A 26,515-nucleotide genomic window follows, 5' to 3' on the forward strand; every position below is an offset into this window, starting at 1 on the left:
TATTATTAAAAAAAAGGGGTATTTTCGGAGGGCGAGTCGGACTCGGTGTGGGGGGCGACTCGGGCGTGGACCGGGTCATTTATGGCTAGTCGGGAACGAGTGATCTGAAAATTTGGAAGCTCGCGCGTCGTCCTCACGCTCAAGAGAGAGCGGATGAGGATTCCGAGCGCGGTGGCGGCGTCGTCGCGAGGATGGACGTTGGCGGTGCCTGCAGCCTCCTCCGGCGTCAATCTTCCGCCCAAGCTCCCAATTCTTCACAATTCGATCGTCGCGGCGCCCCATTCGACCGCCGGTGAGAGCTCAATTTTGAGCGAGAATGGAGATTCCTTGTTCTTGCCCCGTCTGTCGCGGAATTCTCGGTTTTCGGGCTGTCTGCTGAATTCTGCTTCTGTGATTTTGGGAATGTGGTTGTGAATTTTTCTGGATTTTGCCTTGGTTGTTTTGGAGTACTCGGATTTTTGGTCGGATTTGTGTGCGTTTGGTGATGATCGTGGAATTTTTTGCGTGTTGATATTGGTGTGGATACGTCGTGTTCGGATTTCTGCTCAGATCTGATGGTATGATTTTTTATTTTATTTTGAGAAAGCTTTCTCTGGGTCTTTTACTGTCGTAGAATTTTACGTGTTGATGGGTATTAATGCATTTTGGTCGGATTTCTACTCAGATCTGAGTGCATGGTTGAGATGCTATATAGATATTTTCCTTAAAAAGACTTTTCCTGGGTTCCTTGTTTATACTCACCTATCGCATATTTTTTTATTTGCTGATTGGTATTGATGCATCGTGTTCGGATTTTTGCTCAGATCTATATGCACTGGACATGATCTCTTTTTTCGGAAAAACTGTCCCAGAATATTTTAACGTGGACTGGTATTAATATATCCTGTCCGATTTTTTACTCAGATCCGACTGTCTTGGTGACGATCTCTAGTTTTTTTACAAACATTTCCTGGGTCCCGACTCAATATTCAACTCTGCCATATTCTCTTACAAGTGGATTGCTTTTTTAACACATCTTGTTGTTAGAACTGGAGATGATCTTGACCAGCATTCTCCGTTTAATTTCGCAGCTCTGCGCCTCTCCTCCGGAAGAGCTTCCGTAGCGCAAGTCAAATCAAGGGCCACGCAACCGTCGGCGCCTGCATTGGTCGCCTCCGTAGCTGATCTATTTGAATTTATATGCGCCGGTCCGCTGTTGAACAAACTCGGATACACGCCAGAGAAGATCGGCGAGAGGATCGACGAGTGGTTGGAATGCGGTTTACTTCTCTCCAGACTCTTCAAGTTGGATGAACTTCGACTAAGTACGCCTCAGAAAGCCAGATTCTACCATTATTACATTCCCGTTTTCCTCTGGTGCGAAGATCTCATTGAACAGCACAGATCCAAGTTCAAAGATGGCGAGGAAATCCCTCCCTTGGTGGTACGCTATAGATTGTTTTTTTTTTTCGATTAGTGGTTTTTACGCGGTGTTACTCTAATATATTGCGAATATTTTCTTCCCATGAAGATTCTCCGTCAGTTCTTTTCATTTTTCTTGATAATTCGGTCTAGGGCCAGAAAACCCAAGCAAAGAACAGTCATTTTATTCTTTGCGTTCTAGATCGGCGTCAGCGCTCCGCAGGGAAGCGGGAAGACCACTCTTGTGTTCGCCCTTGATTTTCTCTTCAAGCGCACGGGCAAGTCAGTTCATAGACTTTGGACAGCGTGAAGCTGGAAACTTTCGTATATCACTGTTATTATTTAATTTTTCTGAAGGTTTCTGGAAGATAACTGATACTACTTGTACCTTATGGCCAGAAATTCCGCGACTCTCTCCATCGACGATTTCTACTTGACCGCGGAGGGTCAGGTATTGCTTTTTTACTGTGAATACTTCTTCGAAATTTACAGCGTTCTGATTCTTTGTGTTAATCGTAGGCTGCTCTAAGGAACGAGAACCCAGGAAACTCTCTCTTGGAGGTGCTCACTCTCTCTCATGCGCATCTCTCTCTCCTCTCTCTCTCTCTCTCTTAATCCATTTATCTGCCTTCCTATCTATTTAATTTTCACATAATTCGGTGCCCTTGTTAATTGCAGTTCCGTGGTAATGCGGGAAGTCATGACCTGGCGTTCTCCGTAGAAACTCTTACGGCTTTGACCAGGCTGACCAAAGAAGGTTCTCTCTCTCTCTCTCTCTCTATATATATATATATCTCTCTCTCTCTATAAATATATATATCTCACACACACATCCTCACTTGTCCTCTCTCTCTGTGAGTCTCCCCCGCAGACTCTCTCTCTCTCTCTCTCTCTCTCTCACACACACACACACACACTCAAACACACTCACGAATACTCTCTATCTATCTAACGTACACATAAATGCGGCCGCACACACACCCTCTTTGTCTCTCCCTCACACACATACTCTCTCAAACACACCCATGAACACTATTTATCTGTATAACTTACACATAAATACTCTCCCTCACACACACATATAGTTCAGGGACGCTGACGTGACGATTTTTTCGCCCTGGGACGAAAAAATCGTCCCGTCCAAGGGTATGGACGAAATTAGGGACGAAAAATCGTCCCACAGACCACCGGACGGGACGGTTTTCGTCCCGGGGACAAAAAAAACCATCTGTCCGGAGGTCTCGGATGATGGACGGAGGAATGTGGACAAAAAACTATTCACATCCGATGGTTGAGATGTAGCCACGTAGCCTAGCCTCGCTACGACGATTTGCATCAAAGTCCCTGCATTTTCTCGAGCATGCAAACTGATGTCGCTCAGAAATAATTGTACATAGGTCCATTTGAATTCTCTCTCCTCCATATTTCCCTAAAAAACTTACAAAAATCTATATTAAAATATAAAAAATATCAAATGGTTTTTTTTGTCCGGGACGAGGGACGGGACGGTTTTTTCCCTGGACGGGACGAAAATTTGTCCCGGGAGGACTGAACAGGATGGTTTTCATACCGTTGGATGAAAATTCGTCCTGTCCTTCGTCTCTACACTGAATCCGGATATTGGATGGGAGGAAATTCGTCTTGTCCCATCCATCGTCCACGTCCGGGACTATCCAGAACTATACACACACATACCTTCCCTCTCCCTAACACACCCTCGAACACTATCTATCTATATAACTTAGTCTTCACTAACACATTCTATCTCTCACTCTCTGAGTCTCTCTCCCTCACACCCTCACTCTAACACACCCAAGAACACTCTCTAAGTAACACATAAACACACGCACAGACTCTGTCTCACTGACACACACAGACTCTTCCCGTCCCTTTCCCCCTATCACTCTCTCTCCCCTTCCTCATCCGTTTGAACTAGAGTTCACAAATGAATTTTCCTTGGACAAAATTCTTCAATGGTTTCGATGAGGAACTGATTCAAGCAAAAATCTTTCAGGTGAAAGAATGAAACTCCCACGTTATGACAAGGTAAGCATCTGATGGACCCAATAATATTCATCTATTACGGTAAAAATCATTCACATATGAGATGTTCTTCATCATCTTCTTCTCTTTTGGGCAGTCGGCATACGGAGGGAGAGGTGACAGGGCTGACCCTTCCACCTGGCCGGAGGTCCAAGGGCCTCTGCATGTAAGCCCATCCGATTAAGGGTAAAAGTAAACGGATGGTAAACGGCCTTTGTCAGCTCTTTTTCTTTCGCTTTGGTCAACTAGGTCATTCTCTTTGAAGGCTGGATGCTCGGATTCAAGCCACTTCCCAACGAGACGGTCAAAGCTGTTGACCCTCAGGTCAAAATCAACCTTCTTAGCTCCTACTTCTGTCTGAGTTCTTCTATTTCTAACTAGTATTCTTAATTTTCTTTCATTTTAAATTTTCCATGAGGAGAGAAAAAAGTGAAGAAGACAAAGGGGTTGATTTAGAAAGATCTTTTGTTCTTCGATATTAGAATATCTTTGGTAAATAATATTGTTCTTCGATCTCTGACTCCAGCTCGAAATGGTCAATAAGAACCTCGAAGCATATTTTGACTCGTGGGACAAGTTCGTCGACTCATGGATCGTGATCAAGATCCAGGATCCGAAATGCGTGTTCCAATGGCGACTTGAGGTAAGTCAGTCTCTTCGCCTTCTTTCCTTGTTTTTTTTTTCTGTAAAAAACCCTAACTTTATCTCTCCTGGTTCCAGGCCGAGATCGCTATGAGGCAAGACGGAAAGCCCGGCATGTCAGACGAAGAGGTATTCAAACACTACCAATTGTCCTAGACATTCAACTTTTTACGTAAAATATTCCTCATGTTTCGCTCTCCTTCTCCCTCTACGTATGAAATTTTCTTCATCCCTGCTGTCTCTCTTTCTAAATCTGAATACCCTTTGTCCCTTCTCTCTCTCTCTAAATATTATAATCTTTTTCCGTTTTGTCTCTCTCTCTTTCCCCGTCTGTATATAGATTCTATATATTCCCTCTCTCTCTCTCTCTGCCATCACTGGCGTCTTTACTTTTTTATATTTTATTCATCTTTCATCCATCTCCCTCCAACATTATCTTCTTCTGCCTACGCCGTTGACTCTCATTATTAGAAATCCACTCTCGTCCACCTCGCTATCTCTGCTTCCAACATTATCTTCTTGAGCCACAGATCGATATCCATTGAAAGAAAGAGAAAATGAAATAATGAAATGTATTTGCAGGTGATGGACTTCGTGTCGAGGTATCTACCAGCGTACAAAGCGTACCTGCCGGGGCTGTACGAGGAGGGGCCGAGGGGGAGTGAAGAAGAGAGGCTCTTAGTCATCGAGGTTGACAACGGGAGGAACCCAATCGCCGCCCACTGATGTACGTTCACGCTTGCTCATCTTTATTTATTTCCTTTCTTCGTCTGTCAATCTTCCCCCCTTGTCGAAGCCCCCAGAAAGTCTACCCTTTTCTCCCTCGGTACTGCACAGATTTAGGAGAAAGAGTGTCTACTTAAGCCGAGACAGTAGCTCCCTTCAAATCCACCGCTTTGGGGAGTATTCAGTCAATCAGGACTAGAGAAATAGAAAGATAGATAGAGATAGCGATATATATATATATATATATATATATATATATATATATATATATATGTTAATAGATAGAGAGATATAAAAAGATAGACAGATAGATAGACAGATGGATTTATAGAGATAGAAAGATAGATAGACAGGTAGACATATATATAGAGATAGAGAGAGATAGATAGACCAGTAGACAGATATATAGAGATAGAGAGATAGATAGATAGACAGATGGACTGATGGACAGATAGATTTATAGAGATAGATATAAAGACAGATGGACAGATAGATATATAGAGATAGATCGATGTAAAGACAGATAAACAAATAGATATATAGAGATAGATAGATAAATAGACAGATGGACATATAGATATATAGAGATAGATATATATATATATAGAGATAGAGATATATAGACAGATGGACATATAGATATAGAGATATTCAGACAGATGGACTTAATATATAGAGATAGATAGATAGATAAACATATGGACAGATAGATGTATAGAGATAGAGATATATAGACAGATGGACATATAGATATAGAGATATTCAGACAGATGGACTTAATATATAGAGATAGATAGATAGATAAACATATGGACAGATAGATGTATAGAGATAGAGATATATAGACAGATGGACATATAGATATAGAGATATTCAGACAGATGGACTTAATATATAGAGATAGATAGATAGATAAACATATGGACAGATAGATGTATAGAGATAGAGATATATAGACAGATGGACATATAGATATAGAGATAGATAGACAGATGGACTTAATATATATAGAGATAGATAGATAGATAAACATATGGACAGATAGATATATAGAGATAGAGAGATAGATAGGCAGAGGACATATGGACAGATAGATATATAGAGATATAGAGATAGATAGACAGATGGAATATGGACAGATAGATATGTATAGATATAGAGAAAGAGACATAGATAGACAGATGGACAGATAGATATATAGAGATAGATAGACATATGGACAGATAGATATGTAGAGATAGATAGACAGACAGATGGACAGATAGATAGAGATAGAGAGATAGATAGACAGATGGACAGATAGATATATAGAGATAGAGAGATGGAAAGACAGATGGACAGATAGACAGATATAGAGATAAATGGAGAGATATAGAGATAGATAGGTAGATAGATTGAGAAATTAAGTAATCTGCCACAAAATCCAACAAAGTTACCCTTCTTAGTCTCAAAATTCCATGAATGCACCAAAGCAAAAGTCAACACATTGAAAATACTTACTAGCTGGAGCTATCAAGGGCCTTGAACATTTGATCGACAATGAGTGTTCCATCAAAAGAGGTCAACATTAGCATAGATTACATTATAGGAAATAAAGATAAGAGATGAACAAAATAAGATAAGAATAAAGAGTAATTTTAATTTGTCGTAATCATGACTTGTAAGAAGTTGCACAAATTAGCGTTAAAAATGTTTTTAGTCATGGCTGATGTAATGTATGTTGTCGCAACTACTATATGAATTTTCTAGGTGCTTGGAGATGTGAAATGATGGTGTGAATCACTAGAAATAGGAAGGTTCATGATGCCTTGTAGAACCATATAGACACCATTTTTTCCAATAACCTTATGGTTATCAAAATAGGTTTTAAGTTAATACAGTAGAATCTTAATCATAAAAAGTTTGGGCTGTCACTATCATATGTTCGCATCTTTGATTATATATTGTGATTATACAGATTTCGTTATTTTTATTTCTGGATCAGAACATTCAACTTTGGTTAATGACCTGATAACTTTTGACCTCCTTTTATATAACTTAATACTGAGGCCACAAAATTATGATTAGGATATCATGATAGGAAGATTATTGTTAGATTCCTAGTGTCATCAAAAAGGTTTTAAGTTTAAATGAAAGTGTCCAATCCAATACCAGATTTAATATCTTTAAATAAATCCATGATTATCTTTAACATCATATTTGATATAATATATTTAGTCATTGAATTTCATTGAACTATTCAAACATGATGCAATGTCAAGAAATATATACGATACTTCAAATTAAGATAGTAATGGACGTAATCATGTAGCTCCCTTACAATATGCATTTCTTAGCACTTTATACATGTTGTTTGTGGAAATAATGCATCTTATCATTTACACTACATATTAAGGTATAAACACATAGTTAATATTTTATATTAATTATAATGATAATTATAAAATATTGTGCGTGAATAGGTGTCAAATATAAAATTTGAATTTTCCAGAGTAATTATGACTTCTTTCTAGGTATTTTCCAAAATTTTAAGATATTTAGTTCATGAAGAAATAAAGTTATTGAGGACGAGTACATATTTTAGAGGGGTTTATGATTTTTCAGGAATTACAAGCATATTGTCTAAGGGGGCTGGAAAATAAATGGAGCGACCTAGTCGGTAATGGGAGGGGGCTGTTGGATCATCATCACAAGAGGGGTGAGGAGGGAGCCGAGGGTGTCAAGGCATATGGGAATCCCATGCCTTATCCTTAAGCAGAGGGGATGCACATGGCACTTATAGAAAGGACTACGATAGGGTTGCACAATCAAGAGCGCACATGGGTTGGGCCAGCTCGTTCTTATTAGAGGACTGGCTTAAATCCTATTTATTCAGATTTCTTCATCTTTTTTTCTTCACCTGGTACTAGACTGATTATTTTTGGACATTGTGAAAAATTTTTATGCAGTCAGAAGGTATTCTCGTGCTTCATCAAAATTTGAGATGTAGTCATGTTGATTCAGCATAGGATCACCCAAAATTGGTTACCTGAGGATGAACAAAACCAGGATTGAATCTATTTCTTTATTGTTGTGAGGAATCACTGTTAAGTCAAGATTTGTCAAATATTCAGCAGTTTTTTTGATACCATTTTAGTTTTTGATTTTTTATTATCTCATATCAAATAAATATCGTAATTTTGATAAAAAACTTAGCATAATAAATGATCAATCCTCATCTTTATGTATTGATTTTACTCTTAATTTTTAACATGTAGGAATATGAAAGACTTCAATTCACATTTTAGTTAATTTTTTATATAATTCTTACATAATTTTTTTTAAATCACATAAAAAATATATAATAAAAATAAAATTCCAATATTTATGGAGCACCTTGAATCACCCTTTCAGAAATTTTCATTCTTAATAAATAAGTTGAGTTTATAAATTTAGTGATGGTTGATCTAGGGCTGAAATTTTTAATCAGGTTTTAGTTATTCAATTGTCATCATATATGTTCAATTTAAACTTGGAGTTTGTAGCAATAATAGTTGTATAACATCCCTAAATTTTTTTTGACTATATTATAATTGCATTATGAAAATGATTAAGAACTTAAATACATACATTTGATAAAAACAAAATAAAAATTTAAAACTTCAATTATACCATTTTCTAAAATAAATTTATTTTTAAGTAAACACATAATTTAAACAAGATTTTATATGCTAAATCACCAGTCCAAATCGATAGATATTATGTGGAACTCAAGTCAAATCAGACCACCATGTTTTGTTTAAGTTCATTATTATTCTAGTGTGATGTTTATAATGAAGCCCATAAATATATACAATGACCAAGTCAATTACGATAAGATCATACTATAGTGATCGTTAGTCATTAAACAGATGTTCTAAACATTCGTATTTTATGGATAGTCAAGATGGACATAGAATTATCTGGATAGAATAGCAGTATCCGATCCTACTTATACGATAAGTATGGTTGATCTTGTGGATGTCAGCGTGGCGATATTAAGGACATATAGTATTATACTGTGGATCTTCAGAGAAGAATTCACTTAACTGATGCAAAGAATCATTGAATGGTATTATACCTAGACGTCAATAAACTCGATTCATGTCATGCTTGTATAAGTGATCCATTGACCTGAGACACCAAGGACATCTTGTGGATGGACGACTATATCTTGACTACGACTTATGAGTCTCTAACCACAAGATTCAAACAAGTCATAGTTTGGATGTAGAAAGAAACTCACAGTGATGATTGAGTGGTCAAGACGGGATCATTCGCCCTCAGTATAAGAGGAGACTGAATCAAGGAAGATGATTCAAAAAATTATTGGCCAAGGTAGTGAAGATAATGGAGAAGGCATTCTCCAATGACTCTTGGTACGCATCAATACTAATGGAATAACAGTTTAAGGTTTGACTATCAACAAATTATAAGTCATTTGGGAGTCTTGCACGGATGAAGGATTACACATATACGATAACCAATGATGGTAAATATTCCACGTGAGAGTTCAAACACTACTTGATATCTTCTTGAGCACGCGGTGTAGCTTGGCACCTCACGGGCTGTAAACTTAATGTATCGATTGGGTTAAATTGATTCTTAGTTAATTAATCTATTTGTTGATATAGTTAATTAATAAGGTTGGCTAAAAAATATTATTGGGCCACTAAAGTTATTAACTAGAATGATACATGGGCCTCGAGGATCACACACATAAGATTGTAGGGGCATAAGTGAATACATTTTACATGATGGGTTCTTTGAGAAAAAAATATTAATTAACTGTAAATAGGGGAAGGGCCACCCATTTTAGGCACCCATGTGTACTAGAGCTGGGCACCCCCCCTTTCTCCATTAAACCAAGGAGATAGTTTTCTTGGTGATACGATCTTCAAGATTTTCATTAAGAGTTGGAGAAGTGGAGATTTAAAACACATTGATCACTTGGATACTTCTAGAGGCTGTGCACCTAAATGGCTTCAAAAGAATTTCAAAGTGAGCAATGCAAGGGTGGACCAGTTCCTCACAAGGTATGTATGATTTATTAATTTTAAACAATTTTCACACTACTAGATTTATTAATTTTAATTGCTAGTGTTGTACAGAAGAACTTGCTTTCAATGATTTAACCAAGGCAACATATCCCAACACAAATAACTACAAACCCAAGAAGCAAATAAATACACACCATCCACCAAAATAGTTATGTGCTTAATTGCCTTTGCCTTGCCAGCTGAATGCCTCCGTTTTGATCAAAAGTGCTAGCCCTCACACTACTAGCTTTTCTATTGCCAGAAGATGCATGAGAGAATGTAGCGCAGTATATTATAAATAAAGGGAAACAGTTATGAAAATATTGTGGACAACAAGCTATTCAGTGTGTCATATCTCATTCTATGTTCATTATTAGAACATATTCATTATAGTGCACGGGCGATGCTTATAATTAAATTCATGAATACATGATCATGCTTAGTGAGATCGTGATATGTAGATCACTAGTCTTTAAGCACATGTTCTAATATTATTATTTAAAGGACATCAAAGTATTAGGATATAATACCACTATCTAGCCTCATTCATATGATGATTATGGCTAGACCCATAGCCATTAGTGTGAAGACACTAAGGATAGAAAATGGGTGCTTTTTAGTGGAAAAAGTTCACAAAATTTGATCGGTACAAAAACCTAAATGGTAATATACCAAAATTTCGATCAAGTTGATTCATATCATGGTTGTGTAAGTGGTCCTTAGACCTGAGACACCAAATATGTATTGTGCACAGACAGTTGTACTTTGAATATGATCTAGAAGTGTCTAATCATGGAATTCTAAATAGTCCTTATTCGAGTGCATCGAGAAGCTCATGAAGATGATTGAGTGGTCAAGATGAAATCTTCCACCCTTGATATAAGAGGAGACAACTCATGGAAGACGATGTGATCAAGTCCTAGGCCAAGGTAGTCAAATATCGGAGATGAGTTCTCCAATAATTTTTGAATGCATCAATACTGACTTAGATGACTGATAGGGTTTAATAGTTAACCATTCCCTAACTCATCCTATGAGCATCAAGTAGATCAGGGACTAAAGATACATGGTCACTGATGATGAAACATGTTCCATGAGTGAGTTTATACACACTCTTTTGTATCTTCTAGAGCAGGAGGTGTAGCTTTGCACCCCACGGTTTAAAGACTCAACCTATTGGTTGGGTTAAATTAATTTGACATAATTAATCTATATGAATTGATAGATAATTAATTTCAAATGCCAATAAAGGTTATTGAGACACTAGAGTTATTAACCAGACTAATACATGGGCCCATATGGTCACACACAAATGGTCTTTCGGGGGGTTTAGGAAAATATCCATTTAGTTTAAATAGGGGAAGCCCTTGAATCAACTTCACTCAGGCCTTAATTATTCAAGGGCCTTCTCCTTCTTCTCCCTTCCCCCCATAGACGTTCTCCATTTTTAGATGTGATTTGAACATCATAAGGACGACGATGGAAAATGAATGGAGCTTGTCAAAGCAAAGGAGGAGAATTCTGGGGATCGCATGGATACATTTAAAGGCTACATACATGAACAGCTCAATGTGACTCACTCGAAGATCAAGTGAATCAGGGATATGGTCCGTGCCCAGGTGATTTCTTTCATGATTTTGTTGATGATGTTATGTTTCTGCTTTAAATCTTCCAGTGTGAATCACTCTATGTTTTTCATTAAGACTAAGGCCCTAGAGCCCAACAAAAAGGAGGAGAGAATCCCATGAACTGTAAAAGTGATTGTCCAAATATGATTATAGAGATAGCTCAAAGAGGAAGTAGATATCATGCATTTAATAAGTGATAGAAGTCTGATGATGAGGGAAACAACCAATACCATCAGAGATATCACCTCATGAGTCATTATTATTTTGACTCATTACATCATGAGAAGGGCCTATAGAGCAACATGTGACTGATTGGGGCTACAAGTGTGATGATGCTTGACGACTCTTATTTGATGCATGCATTCATGCACATTTAAATGTTACTTTGATGTCATTATGTATGTTGTATTTACATTTTAATGAGAAACTATATTTGATAGATTAATTAGGTCATTGTATTGAACTACATTTTGTATTACGATATTAAGAGGTGGAACAGGTTTTTAAGAAAAATTAGTAGGGACTACATAATATTAGCCATCTAGTCTTCTTATTAAAGATAATATAGTCCGATTTATCGGTAATTCCTTTTATTCTCTCTTTCAGGCTCCTAGTTCATCATGAATTGTTGGTGTTGACAGTGGGTTGCACGATGAACCAATCAGAAGTCCGTAGCTGATGGTGATGATGCTAATGGGTATGAAGCTGATGTGGAAAAAAGGGGTAAACCAGAGATAAATGGGGAGCATGGCTGTGACTTAATCACACTCGTTTGATCACATGTTAATGAGATTGGATGGCTCGGGGTAATATTGTCCTTGTCCACCCCTAATTGTCATCCTTGTTAGCTCATTGATAAGTAAAAATTAGGGTTTTAATTTTTCGTTAGCATTTTTTATATTATTCAATAAAATATAAACTTTGGATTGTCGGACATGAAGAATTGAAGTTGACTAATCCTAGCCATCCATTTTTCTCTCTCCTCATAACCGATACTAACACTTTCACATTTTCCATTGGTGGTTGAGATTTCCAATGGTCAGGTATTAATTATTGGTGTGATTGACTTGTTTTCTGTGATCCTCCACTCTGAGAGTGCCACGTGTACGTGCGAAAGAAAAAGACATAATCTTTCTTTTTAACTATTTTTATCATTGTGATGCAGCGACACATCATCATCTCTCTCTTCTTTCCCTTTTTTTATTCTTTGTCTACTAAATGACATGCTCACGAGTGTCCTTTTTGCTGAAGAAAGTGGCATTCATTCAGTGATTGTGTGATGTACCATCATTTGAGTTTTTACCAATTGCGGTGGCACACATGCACACCAAGTGTACCGCCAAAACTTTGACTTTTTGTTATTCTTCTTTTTAATCTATGCTTTAAATTTCTTCTTTTTATCGGTTCACATAGCCCCTATGAATAAAACATAGAAATTGTCAGTTGATGACTAGCGCATTATGGCATCACGATTCATGATGCTAGAATTGCACATTTTCAAAATAATTAGTGTGTTAATCATTGTAAATATTTTTTATTCTTTGCCATTTAATTTAATCCAATGGTGGCACATGGGGGGGTACATATTTAAGGCAACAGTACATTAACAAATCATTATAAAATTATAATCAATTACAAAAAATATAATAACTACATATTCACAATCCATGAATATAAGGTCAAAAAAGTCAAAAAAATATTCCCAAATCAGAAAATTTGTTTCTTTAAGAATATGATGTCAGAAGAACCCTTAAACTATCATAAACCCCACACAAATAAAAATATCACTTTAAAATAGATTTAATCGGATTGATTAAATTCAAAACAAGAAATGACATACTTAACCCATATTATTGAGTTTATTAGTACTCTTAAGATTCTCCCACTTCTTCATGAGGCTTTTCCATTAAATATTGATTTTCAACTTCAGGCATATCATGTAAAGCTTTTGCATTTCTTAATTTAAAATTTAATGCAGGGTTTCATGATGATTTTAAAATAAAAGGTTACTTTCAAAATAATATAAATTTCTCTACTCAACTAAGGAGAATGTCTTCATGGTGAAAAGATCTTCAACATTTTCTAGGAGGGTTGAAGAACAAGAGGTGGAGATCCAAGCGCAACGTGATTGCTTGGATACTTCTAGAGGTTGGGCATGGAACTGCTTCAGAATGATCTCAAAGTGAGGAGGTCAAGGGTGGAACAAGTTCCTGATAACTTGCAAATTAACATGTTTAATTGATGAATTTTACATTATATTTATGTGTTTTAATGACCATATTTGCATGTTATCATATACAAATAGAGATAAATGATATACATTTTGATTTTATTGTTATTTCTAAATTTATAGTATGTTTACATGGTATTTAACCTCATTTCATTGAAGAAATAATTTTTATAGGGCATTAAATTCTTAGAAGGAGGTTGGTAACACTTTTCCTATTTTTATATAATTTTTCCCATATTTTTATATAATTTTCTGACCATTCTATAGCCAAGAAATGATTTTTTCAAATTTATATAATACATATTTTATTTATTTGGCATTTTAATAATATTTATTTATTTAATAACATGGCATTCACGTCATTCGCCCGAAATTCAGGTGAATGATCGGATGCATTAAGTTAAATATTTTGTTGGCTCATGATAGCGTCGCAAAGCGCAATGCCATCATGAGCACATTATTAATTTGCATGGAATTGCATGACACGGGCGACAAGAAAAAGGTATGTTAGTTTAACCTTTCGTGTATTAAAGGCACGCAGAGAACCAATCTCCGTGTGCATTTATAACATATGATTATTCCTCTCAGTTAGCCGCGTGCATTTAATGCACGCGGCAACCGACACACGTACCGTTAGTAATCTATTTCGCATTTACTTAATTTTTTAAAAAGTCAATAGATTCCTTGTACGCAGAATTGAGTGGCCATGTACATTAAATGCAAGCAGCAATCGATTCCACGTACATTTAATAAAACGGTAAGCTCCCCTTTTTTTATTTTTTTATTAAAACAGGGCAACGTGGCTTATTTTTAACCATTCAAAGGGAGCATCATTTATTCAATCATTTTTTGCCTGTGGAAGCACACGACACGTGTCAGAACGTGATTGGAGAAGGGGGAAAACCAAAATAAAGCGTCGACCAATTAGAAAAGGGTATTTTATGAGATATTTTAAAAGATCTAACGGCATGGATAATCCTCAGTAAAACCTTGATATCTTGAGATCAAGATGTCAGATTGAGCCAAAATTTTGAGGGCATGTTTGTCTTCTCCCCCTCTACAATCCAGAAGGTTGGATCTTTAAATAGAGGTCTGGAAAAGGGCAAAATTCACTTTTTGAACCTCTCCCCAAGGATTTGGCCTGGAAGGACACAGAAGTTGCTTTGGAAGTTGAAAGATATTGATTCTGCATTCAATGTTGTAAGTTTCTGATTTGTATTTTGAACTTCTTCTTGAGAGATTCTAAAACGCCTTGGCATGGGCGGAATGTACATGCCCTAGAAGGTTTTTTGAATGAAATTAGCATTGCAATTTGAGTCTGATTTGAGATCTGATTTTTAATCTTTAGTTTCAAATAGATTCGGAACAATTCTGCATTTTTAGATTTTTAATTTAGGGTTAGATTTTACCTTTTCCCCAAATTCTTCACTTTCTCTCTCTCCCTCAGTTAATTCATCTATTTTCTCTCTCTAGATTTCAAAATTGATTGTCTGAAAATTTAATTCAATATTTAAAAAACCTAAATATAAAATTTCATCTGAAAATTCATCCATCTTGAAGTCCAATTTCAAAACCCCTTTCTTGATTATTAAATTCCCAATTTTAATTCATAAAAATTGTCTTAAAATTTTATAATAATTGGGAAATTAATAACTAGAATTTATATGATCTTATCATTAAAATTATCCTATCTTTAGTGTTTTGACCAAAAATATTTAAAAGCAAAATTAATTTTTTACTTTATTTTGATTAATTAAAAACATCATTAAGTATAATCAAGGTTTATTCATTGCAAAATTAATTATTTATTGAATTAATTTTTAAAAAAATTGGATAAAAATGCTTGCTCACTACCTCCCTATGGTTAGACCCCTTGCTTGCTCTTTACTCTGTATTTAATGAATAAGGGTATTTACAAATTTTATTGCATAAGTTTAAACGCTCAATCAACGACGTATTTACACATCTTTTTTAGGTTTATCAGTTCCCCATAAGGTACATGCGATGTATTGTTTTATAGATCAATTAATAATCGATTCACACTTCCACATCCATAGACTAGGTTTTCCATGGTTGAACCAAGGCACAAAACCCAACAAAAATGACATTTTAGGGCTACATAAGATATATGTATAAAAACCTTCGCTTTTTCTCCCTTGAAGTCTTGGGGCTTAGGCCTAGAGTGGCTGGCTTTGTGAAACATGCCTTAATTTTCAAGAGTCAAAGTTGATATTGGTGACCATTTTCTGTTTTTGTTTTATTATTTTTTCATTTATTAAAACGTACTGTTTGTGGGGAGGATACGAACCATAGTAAGCGGTTTGTATTTAACTTGGTATTTTTTTATCGTCACATAGCTTAACCATAAATATGTTTAGTTCAGTATGAAATAACATGAAATATTAAAATTCAATTGTTAATGATATGTTTCTATTTTATGTTGATTTAAAGGCAATGAAATTCTTATATACTGATTATTTTTATTAGGTTATGTAGATTTATCAAATTTTTTGATACAATTTGAAAAATGAGAGTTGATGCGGCTCAGATTCATGAACCCATTTTAGTGGAAGTTGTTTTATCTTTGCCGCACTTTATCCAGAAATCAAATGATAGCATCTATCTAGTAATCTATATAGTATACCAAATTCAAAGTCAAGGTATCTTCCATATCTACTAGTATAACATTTGATCCTCAATTACAAAAAAAATTTATTAGGTTTTAGTACCACTATGCTCATTTTTCCTTGAAGTTACAGAATGAACGTATTATTACATAAAAGCTGTCTTGAGTTTCACCATAAATTCAAATGTTGGAGAAACTTTCCATCCTTCGCATTTGAAAATTTTAGCTAATGTACATGTGACACACATATAATAAGAGACCGGCCAGCATCTTTTTAGCCCACGTGGCTAATAAATCGAGTAAAACGGGCATCACTAACTGATTTTGTAAACTGGCTTTTAAAAAGTCTTTCATGTGAAACAAGCTGAGTGCAATTTGGAAAATATTTTCATGCTTTGTTCATTGATTTTAAATCTCTAATCAAAGATAATGGTAAAAGCAAAGCATTGTAAACCATGCCCATGTCACACGTACAGTGCAGGGACGCGGACAAAATTCGGGACAAAAATTCGTCCTAGGGACCACCGGACAGGACAGTTTTCATCCCGTCAGATGAAAAAACCGTCCGTTTGGAGGTCTCCGACGATGGACGGACGAATCTGGACGAAAAACCGCCGGATTCACATCTGACGGTTGAGATGTAGCCACGTGGCCTCGCTATGAAAATTTGCATCAAAGTCCCAGTATTTTTACACGTGCACAAACTGACGCCGTCAGAAATAATTATACAAATGTCCCTTTGCATTCTCTCTCCTGTTTATTTCCCTAAAAAAATTAGAAAAATCTATATTAAGATATTAAAAATATAAAATGGGTTTTTTTGTCCAGGACGAGGGACGGGACGGTTTTTTCCCCGGACGGGATGAAAATTCGTTCTGGGAGGACTGGATGGGACGGTTTTCGTATCGTCGGACGAAAAATTCGTCCCATCATCCCTGCACTGAATCCGGATGTCCGACGGGACAAAATTCGTCCCATCCCATCCATTGTCCATGTCCGGGACGATCTGGAATTATAAGGGTCGACCGTCGTCCGACGACACGTGGATTTCAGATGCGGATCTTCTTCGACTACGGCCTGACTCAGAATTTCTTTCCTTGAAATGGATCCACATTCACATTGAGGCCCATTTGGGCTGTAATGGAGTTCAACCATATCCAGTTCCCCTCATACGAGAGAGAGAGCCCACAGCAAGTCCACCCCTTCATCGCAGCTACCGCGACAGGAGCTCTGGCTCATCATGCCCTCTCTCTCGGCCCGGATATGGCGGTCTCAGCTCTCGTAAACCCCTCCAAGCCTCTCCCGGACCTCGCCGCTGAACCCCTCATTCACACAGCGCGATGTCTGCGACTCTCCTCTTGCTCCACCTCGTCGTCCTCTTCCCCGGAGAAGCTCCACCGCCGCCGCCGTCTCTCCTCTCCGAGAGAGCTATCCGCGGCGGCCAACGCCAATTCCTCGCCGGTCTCAGCCTCTCCATCCGACCCGAGCACGACCATCTGCCATCTCTGTCTGAATGGCGACCTTAACCGCGCCCTCGTCGCCATGGATTCTTCCGGGCCTCTGCCGCTCGAAGAAGACGCCTTTCTCGCCCTGCTCCGCCTCTGCGAGCGTAAGCGAGCCGCCGACTACGGCTACCGGGTCTACTCTCGTTTAACCAAGGCCGGCCTCCGTCTCAGCCTCCCTCTCGGGAACGCGCTCCTCAGCATGTTCGTCCGCTTCGGCGATCTCCTCGAGGCCTGGGTTGTGTTCGGGAAAATGCCTGACCGGGATCTCTTCTCCTGGAATATCATGGTCGGCGGCTACGCCAAGTCCGGCTTCTTCGACGAGGCCATGGATTTGTACCAGAGAATGCTCTGGGCCGGCGTCATCCCCGACGTCTACACCTTCCCCTGCGTTCTCCGCACTTGCGCCGCCACCGCCGACGCCGCCAGCGGCAGAGAAATTCACGCCCACGTCCTCCGTTTCGGGCTCCACGCGGAGATCGACGTGCTCAACGCGCTCATCACCATGTACTCCAGATGCCGAGACCCGGCCCGCGCTCGCAAGGTGTTCGACAATATGCCGGAGCGAGACATCATCTCCTGGAACGCGAAGATCGCCGGGTACGTCGAGAACGGAGAGAGCCTTCTGGCGATGGAGCTCTTCTCGGGCATGCAGGAGCAGGGGGTGGCGCCGGACTTGATGACGATGACGAGCTTGATCTCCGCCTCCGAGGCGCTCCGCGACGGCAAGCTGGGGGAGCAGCTCCACGCCATGGCGACGAAGGCGAAGATGGCGGGGGAAACCCCGGCGGCCAATTCTCTGATGCAGATGTACTTCGCCGGGGGGCGGCTTCGCGAAGCGGAGACGATCTTCCTTCAACTGGGCAGCGGCGCGCGAGATCTGGTCTCGTGGACGACGATGATATCCGGGTACGAGAAGAACGGCCTGCCCGAGGGAGCCCTGGAGACGTTCTCGCGGCTGCGAGCCACGAGGCTGGCCCTGGACGAGGCGGCCATCGCGAGCGCGCTCTCCGCCTGCGCCGCGCTCGGGCGGCTCGACGCCGGCGCGGAGCTCCACGAGCTGGCCCGGGTGAACGAGCTCCTCCCTCGGACCACCGTCGGGAACGCGCTCATCGCCATGTACGCCAAGGCCGGGTGCATGGACAAGGCCGCGGAGGTCTTCAAATCCATGGCGGACAAGGACGTGATCTCGTGGAGCTCGCTGATATCCGGGTTCCGCAGCAACCGCCGGAGCTTCGAGGCGCTCAAGTTCTTCCGGCAGATGCAGCCGCGGCAGCGCCCCAACGTCGTCACCTTCGTGGTAGCGCTCTCGGCCTGCGCCGAGATCGGCGCTCTCAACTGCGGCAAGGAGATCCACGCGCGGGCGCTGCGCGCCGGGCTGAGCGCGCGGGGCTTCCTCCCCAACGCCATCCTCGACCTCTACGCCAAGTGCGGCCGGACCGACTACGCGCAGCACCAGTTCGACGCCCACCCGGCCCGCGACGTGGCCTCCTGGAACATCATGCTGCACGGCCACGCCCGGCGGGGCGCCGGCGAGCTCGCGGCCGCGCTCTTCGAGCAGATGGGCGGCGCCGCCGGCGTCGTCCCCGACGAGGTGACCTTCGTGGCGGTGCTGCTGGCCTGCAGCCGCGCCGGGATGGTCTCCCGGGGGGAGGAGCTCTTCCTGGGGATGAAGGACAAGCACGGGGTGACCCCCAACGTGAAGCACTACGCCTGCGCGGTGGACCTGCTGGCTCGAGCCGGGCGGCTCGAGGAGGCCCGCCGGCTCGTGGAGGAGATGCCGGTCCGGCCCGACGCGGCGGTCTGGGGGGCGCTGGTCAACGGGTGCAGGATCCACAAGGAGGTCGAGATGGGCGAGGCGGCGGCGCGGGAGATGTTCGAGGCGGGGGGCGCCGACCGCGCCGGGTACTACGCGCTGGTCTGGAAGATGTACGCGGAGGCCGGCCGGTGGGGGGACGTGGCCAGGGTGCGGGCCGCGATGCGGGACAAGGGCCTGGGCTCGGACCAGGGGTGCAGCTGGGTCGAGGCCAGGGGCTCGGTGCATGCCTTCCTGACCGCGGACCGGTCGCACCCGGAGATCGGCCGGGTCCGGGCCGCGCTCGAGGCGCTGTACCGGAGGATGGAGCTCATGGGCATGGAAGGGTTCAGAGAGGAAGAGGAAGGGTCCGAGGCGGAGGTGTTGTGCGGGCACAGCGAGAGGCTGGCTGTGGTCTTTGGGCTTATCAACACCACGCCCGGCACTCCTGTCTGGGTGACCAAGAACTTGTACATGTGCGGGAGCTGCCACGCCGTCGTCAAGGCCATCTCGAAGCTTGTCCGCCGCGAGATTGTCATCAGGGACACTGAGCAGTTTCACCATTTCAGAGATGGGTCCTGCTCCTGCGGCGATCAAGGGTACTGGGTCAGTCACAGGCAGCCCTCTTGATGGTTTTTTCTAAAGATTTTTGGTTATACTTTGGAGCATGGCAGGAAGCGTCGATCATGGGTTCTGGATCCAAGCATCCGCGGATCTTATGACCGGCGCATTTGAGTATTGAGATGAATAATGAAGAAAAAATGTCCGGAGGCAAGGATTGATGTAACTTTATCTTCTGGATTTCAATGATTGCAAATGATCAGAGAACGAGGGTTGAAGATGGAAATCATGTTGTGTCAAGAGAGCCCTGCCCTCACATTAAGCCCATGTCTCTCTAAAAAATTACAGCGCCACAAAATGAATTCATGCATTTTTTGTGCTGCTGATTTGGCTTTAGTTTCACTTGATTCAGAAAATATTTACCGAGTAAAAGCAGTGGTAAAATCTGACTCTGATTTGGATCAACAAATTTGGTGTTTTCTTCATATTTCGCTTTTGGATCAACTGGTTTAAAGATCGGGCAGAGTTTGTTTAGAGGATTTAATTGCATCTGGCATGATTCTTCTTGTCCACCGCTCCCTATCTCTCTCAGTCTATCTCTTTGCTTTGGATCATTGCAGACCAACAAAACAGCAGATTTTGAAACGTACTTGGGTACTCTGTGGTTTATTTTGATCTAGGACTCTTTAACTTTGAGCACATTTCTCTTCTGCATTAGTATTTTCTCTGTTCCAGGTCCTTGAAAGAAAATTTTGTCCCTCCAAAGTAGGGGTTGGGGTGGTCGTGCAGTCTGATCCGAATATTTGGACCACTGTGCGAATTTTTTTGGTCTCACGGTAAGCCTAATTTCATCTCCAGCGTGAATATGCGTGGAAATTTGCATCCTCATTGCACTAATTCGCACAGCGGAAGGTCCATTATTGTGCTTTTTAAAACTTGTTAAAGCATATATATAATATATTTAAACAACAATAATTGGACATCGGCCCAGATGGTTAAGTTAATTAATCAATCATTGTTGTAAAATTAATTTCACTATTATGTAATTAATTTCATAATAATAAAATTATAATTAGATAATACTTATAGTGTAAGTCATAGTTAGGGGCATTAATATTTTAGGAACATTAGGTTTTACGTGGGCTCCAATAATTATAAAAAGTTTTATGAGTCACAAATTAAATTTATAATTGCTTGATTCCACCTCTAACACGGTAATATTTATAATGTTATTCAAACTTAGGGCATTACGGTTAATATTTTAGGAACATTAGGTTTTATGTGGGCTCAAAGTATAATAAAAAAAAATTATGAGTCATAAATTAAATTTATAATTACTTGATTCCACCTCTAACTAGGTAATAACTATAATGTTATTCAAACTTAGGGCATTGTGTTCTATATTTTAAGAACATTAGGTGTTACATGGGCTCTCGGTATTATATAAAAAATTTATGATCACAAATTGAATTTATAACTATTTGATTCTACCTATAACTAGGTGTCACGGGGTTAAATCTCGAGCTAGGGACAACGCTCTTACCGTACGCATGCCGGCCTCAATGCTTTCAGCATAAACCTTGAGCAGCCTTTGCTTGTGCAACAGAAGTCTCTTGCACTAGCTTTATAATGCTTGTTGGTTAAGGGGAGAGGGTAGGGACTAAGCCCCATACATGAATTGGGCCATTGCATTATGTATCATAACAGACTACATTGTAGTTGTATCATTACAGGGGGGAAGACCATGGATGATACTGACGTAATAAGAGCGCACTGGAGTAGTGGCGTTTCTGCCCCTTGAGGTCTACAGCCTTGGGCGCAAGACCGCCGCCACCATCGCTACACAAATGCCCCCACCCTGGGCGTTGCGCGCCCATGGGTCATGCCACTTGACGCACTCGCCAATCCATCCCTGCCTTGATGCTCCACACGCCACTACCTCCTGCGCTGACACCATCACGCGCGGTCTACACTGATGCCACCGTGCTCGGTGCCCCAAGCAGTGTCGTCGCACGCTCTAGCCCTACCCGTAATGCGCCCCTATGCCAGCTACCATCTCGATGCTCTATGTGTGCCCATGCTTATTGTGAGTGATGGACACATATGAGGCTAACAAGCCAATCACAGATTCCATGTCTCGTTCCATGTTCATTAAAACGACGTGTTTATTATAGTGCACATGTGATGCTTATGATGAAGTCCATGAATACATGATCTGACTTAGTGAATTATGAGGAGATCGTAATACAGATATCACTTGTCTTTGTGCATGTATTCTAATTATTCCTATTCTAAGGAAACACGAGAAGGACATCGAAGAATATGAATAGAATAACACTATCTAGCCTCACTCCTATAATGAGTATAGTTGTTCCCATAGCCATTAGTGTGGAGACGCATGACATATAATGGTTGCTCTTTAGTGGAAAGAGTGCACTGAATTAATCCGTACGAATCTCTGAATGGTATTATACCAAACTGTCAATTAGGTTGATTCACGTCATGATTGTGTAAGCGATCATTAGACTTGCGGCACCAAAGACGTCTTGTGGATGGACTTTGTACTTAGACTAAGACTTATGTGTCCCTAGTCTTGTGATTCTAAATAGTCTTAGTTCGGGTGCATCAAGAAGTTCATGAAGACGATTGATTTGTCAAGATGGAATCATCCACCCTTGGTATGAGAGGTGATAGCTCAAGGAAGACAATGCGATGAAGTCCTTGGCCATGGTAGTAAAATATCATAGAAGAGTTATTCGATGATTTTTGAATGCATTAGTATTAACTTCCATGGACGATTAGGGTTTGATAGTTGACTATACCCTAAGTCATCTTAGGAGCGTCAAGTGAATGAGAGACTATACATACACAGTAATTGATGACAAACAAGTTCCATGAATGAGTCGATACACACTCTTTTGTGTATTCTAGAGCACGAAGTGCAGCTTGACACCCCATGTATTGGAGACTCAACCTATTGACTAGGTTAAATCAATCTGACATTAATTAATCAATATGATGATATAGTTTTGGGGGTTTTTGTGAATGATATCCACATAGTATAAATAGGGGAAGGCCCTGAATAAAATTCACCCAAGCCAGAATTGTTCAGGGGTCTTCCCCTTCTTCTCCCTTCTCCCCACACCTCCTCTCCACTACCGATGCGATTGGGCGAGCATAAAGACGCCAACAGAGTCTGAACGAGATTCATCAAAGAGAAGGAGGAGATCTGACGTGCCGAGGACTGCTTGGATACTTCTAGAGTCTGCACACATGAGTACATCAACGTGACTTGTTCGAGGATCAAAGGAATCAGAGATGCAACTCGTGTAGAGGTTTTTCTTTTCATGATTTTAACGATGCCGTTTGAGTCTGTTTAAGTCTTACGCTGTGGAATGTTTTGATTTTTTCATCCATATTAAGGCCTCTAGAACACAACAGTGAGGACATGTTTGTGTACTTTGGACTCAGATAGGGGATTGAGACATTAAGCTTGAACACCACATGCATCATGAGTAGTGACAACCAACCCTGATATTTAAAGCCAATGCCCTTTAGGTGCTTGTGCTCATCAGCCCGCAAGTGTACTGGATCAAGGCAGGTTGCATGGCACGTAGGCTGCCAAAAGCGCGTGTGAGCAGGAAGCGCAGGCTGGCCGGTAGTGGAGCAGGCGTCGTTCCAGCGTCGTGCATGGGAAATTGAGCGTTCAACGCTGCACGCGTGGAGTTCACTGCACATCACGTGCGTGCGTGCACTCTGGGGTTAGCGCGCACACGCCGCGCACCATGCGTGTGCGGGTGTGGGACAGAGACTTCTTGCTAGGAGACTAAGGCATTAACACAATGTGAGCGCCAAGACGACCGCAGGGCACGCATCGCTGATGTGAGTAGTACTGCATTGAGGTGCTAAATATGGTGATGCTTGCGTGGAGCACACGCGATGGTGTCAGAGAGGTGCTAGTGGCGTGGAGAGCATCAAGGCTGGGGTTGGGCTGGCAGGTGTGTCGAGTGCCGAGGCCCATGCGTGTGCGGCGCCCGGCCGAGATGCACGCGTGAAGTGGCGGTACTAATAAGTGCATGCGTGGGCTGCAGGTGTCACAGAGCAAGAATGACACTTCCTGGGCAAGTTGTGCCTCATCTCGTTACTTCGGTATCATCCATGGTCTTCCCCCATGTAATGGCTATGACTACAATGTAATATATGATGATACATAATGTAGTGACCCAATTCATTTACCCGTCCTCTCTCCTTAACCTCCAAGCATTCTAAAGCTATTGTTCAACACGACTGCTGTACAATGGAAGGTTGCTTAGTGTTCTTGTCCAAGCACTAAGGCCTTTCCCTTGATAGAAGGTGAGCTAATGTAGACATCTAGTTTGTATGCTAGATCAGTGGTAGGTGTATTCTCATTATCAGGAAACAAATCAAGTGCTTCACTCAAAAAACCTATAGTTGTCCAAGCGGTACAAAAACATCCAAAAGAAACTGAATCATATATGTATTGATCATTGATGACCCCATGCATAGTTAATAAATTTGACACATTACTTATGACTATGTTTTGATAGTCATTGTCAATTAACCATACATTCATGGATGAATCGATGAGTGCAGCAATGGTGCAGGCCTGGTTGATCGTGGGGGTAGTTGCATGTTTAGTCAGCTTGGTCTTCATTGCCAAAAAAAAAATGTAGAGAGAATCTTGTTGTGGTGATGGTATGACACTGTTAACTGGAAGCATGGGCGTATTTTATAAGCCTGGTTGACACTGTTTAAGCGCATGACATTATTGATATGTCATGTTATCGCTTTAAATTTCATTTGTATACATGACTATAAAGTATTGTCCATGTGAGGACTCATCGTGTTCCATCCTTGTAGTTGAAGTATTATGAAATGAGTGTAGATGCATGGGGAAGCAACATTATGACATAGATGAAAGGGACATCATTTCTAAGATAAGGGATATTGTACCTGTAATAAGAAAAAGCAGATGAGTAGCGAATCTTGGAAGAGGTCATTCCAAGAACTCTTTTCCCAATGTTTTATTATCCATGGAGTGGTTAATTCCATGGATTGATTTTTTTTTTTTCAAAATTAAAAAAATTAAAAAATAATCAATAATTCTATGCCATCTTCTATATCTCATAACATTACTTTTATTACAGCTGAGCCATTTTATAAAAATCAGATGACACATCTGATTTTAATCAGTTGTCTCGACTATAATACCATTAATTGATTCCATTAATCTTATTATAGTTGAGGCATCTAATTAAATCAGACGTGTTAATTTTAATAATATAAATGAAATTAGCCACCTTATTACAATCGACACATCTGATTTTAATCTGATCTCTCGATATTAACATTAATGGATTCCGTTAATCTTGTTACATTTGAGACATCTGACTAAAATTAGATGTCTCGATTGTAACATGACAAATGAAAGAGCGATAGTGTATGTGTCTTAAAGAACAGATATATAGAGGGATGTCATGTGTGATTCTGGTGTGAGAGATGAGAGGTGTTGTGTGTGTTTTAGAGAGACAATGTAGGTGAGAGAGATAGAGAGGGAGAGAGGGTGAGGTAGGGAGGAAGATATAAGAACTCTATCACCTGTTCATTCAACTAGTGTTATAGTCTCATTTACAAATGTAATTAGCCACCTTATTACATTCAAGACAGCTGATTTTAATCAGATGTCTCAATTGTAATAAGTATTTTATTTTCTAATCATATTTTCCTAATAAACTGAGAGTAAACAGATTACACATTCATTGATCTTTAAAGTCAACTATAAGGGAAGTATGTCCAAGGATACGGTTGGAACTCCTTATGAAAATTTGACTTTTGTTGTTCTCCTCTCTTGAGGGGTTCCCACCGTTCTTCTTTAATGGAGATTTTCCCTTCTCGTATTCTAGAGAAATTCAGAGGATGGCAACGCCACAGGACCCCCCGCCGTCGCGTTCATTGCCACCAGATTCACTACTGCCGCCATAAGAATAGCCGTTGCTGCTCGCTGTCGTCGCCCATCCTCATGCACTGCCAAGACTTCTTGGTACCATTTACCGACGTTGCTGCACTGAACCATCGATGATTTTTTAATCCCTTCCCAGGCGCCCTCAATTAGGCACCGACGACGTCAGGGCTAAGCCATGAGCACTATAGATGCCCCACTCCAAACCATATCATGGAGGGGGGGGGGACGCTCTCGTCTACCCCAATTCCCTCGCGTCATCGTTGACCATCAGACCCTGCACTCGCAGTCATTGCCAAGCTTCTGCCCAAGGTGGTGCAGCCA

The 26,515-nt window shown here is 40.7% G+C and overlaps 2 protein-coding genes across 2 annotated transcripts; both read left to right on the top strand.

The window, feature by feature from the left end:
- Window positions 1–89: 89 nt before the first annotated feature.
- LOC144703890 (P-loop containing nucleoside triphosphate hydrolases superfamily protein) lies at window positions 90–4,863 on the top strand. Its single transcript, XM_078576188.1, has 12 exons — window positions 90–292; window positions 1,071–1,423; window positions 1,604–1,683; window positions 1,801–1,852; window positions 1,921–1,962; window positions 2,080–2,158; window positions 3,416–3,447; window positions 3,542–3,610; window positions 3,694–3,768; window positions 3,971–4,087; window positions 4,165–4,215; window positions 4,669–4,863. Exons 1-12 carry the CDS (start codon window positions 154–156, stop codon window positions 4,810–4,812), a joined length of 1,233 nt encoding a protein of 410 aa, XP_078432314.1. The 5' UTR covers window positions 90–153; the 3' UTR covers window positions 4,813–4,863.
- Window positions 4,864–17,478: 12,615 nt separating this feature from the next.
- Window positions 17,479–20,497, top strand: ECB2 (Tetratricopeptide repeat (TPR)-like superfamily protein). The gene has a single exon (XM_078576189.1). The coding sequence runs from the start codon at window positions 17,494–17,496 to the stop codon at window positions 20,278–20,280; it is 2,787 nt and encodes a 928-aa protein (XP_078432315.1). The 5' UTR covers window positions 17,479–17,493; the 3' UTR covers window positions 20,281–20,497.
- The last annotated feature ends 6,018 nt before the right edge of the window (window positions 20,498–26,515 follow it).

Source organism: Wolffia australiana, chromosome 5 (assembly GCF_029677425.1).
Source record: "Wolffia australiana isolate 7733 chromosome 5, ASM2967742v1".
In the NCBI taxonomy this organism is placed as follows: domain Eukaryota; kingdom Viridiplantae; phylum Streptophyta; class Magnoliopsida; order Alismatales; family Araceae; genus Wolffia; species Wolffia australiana.

What these genes read in the sequence shown, in the direction of transcription:
- LOC144703890 (XM_078576188.1), top strand. Translation starts at nt 154, where the DNA reads ATGAGGATTCCGAGCGCGGTGGCGGCGTCGTCGCGAGGATGGACGTTG. An exon ending in CAGGAAACTCTCTCTTGGAG is followed by an intron (nt 1,963 to 2,079) that starts GTGCTCACTCTC and finishes TGTTAATTGCAG; the next exon opens with TTCCGTGGTAATGCGGGAAG. An exon ending in GACCAGGCTGACCAAAGAAG is followed by an intron (nt 2,159 to 3,415) that starts GTTCTCTCTCTC and finishes AAAATCTTTCAG; the next exon opens with GTGAAAGAATGAAACTCCCA.
- ECB2 (XM_078576189.1), top strand. Translation starts at nt 17,494, where the DNA reads ATGGAGTTCAACCATATCCAGTTCCCCTCATACGAGAGAGAGAGCCCA.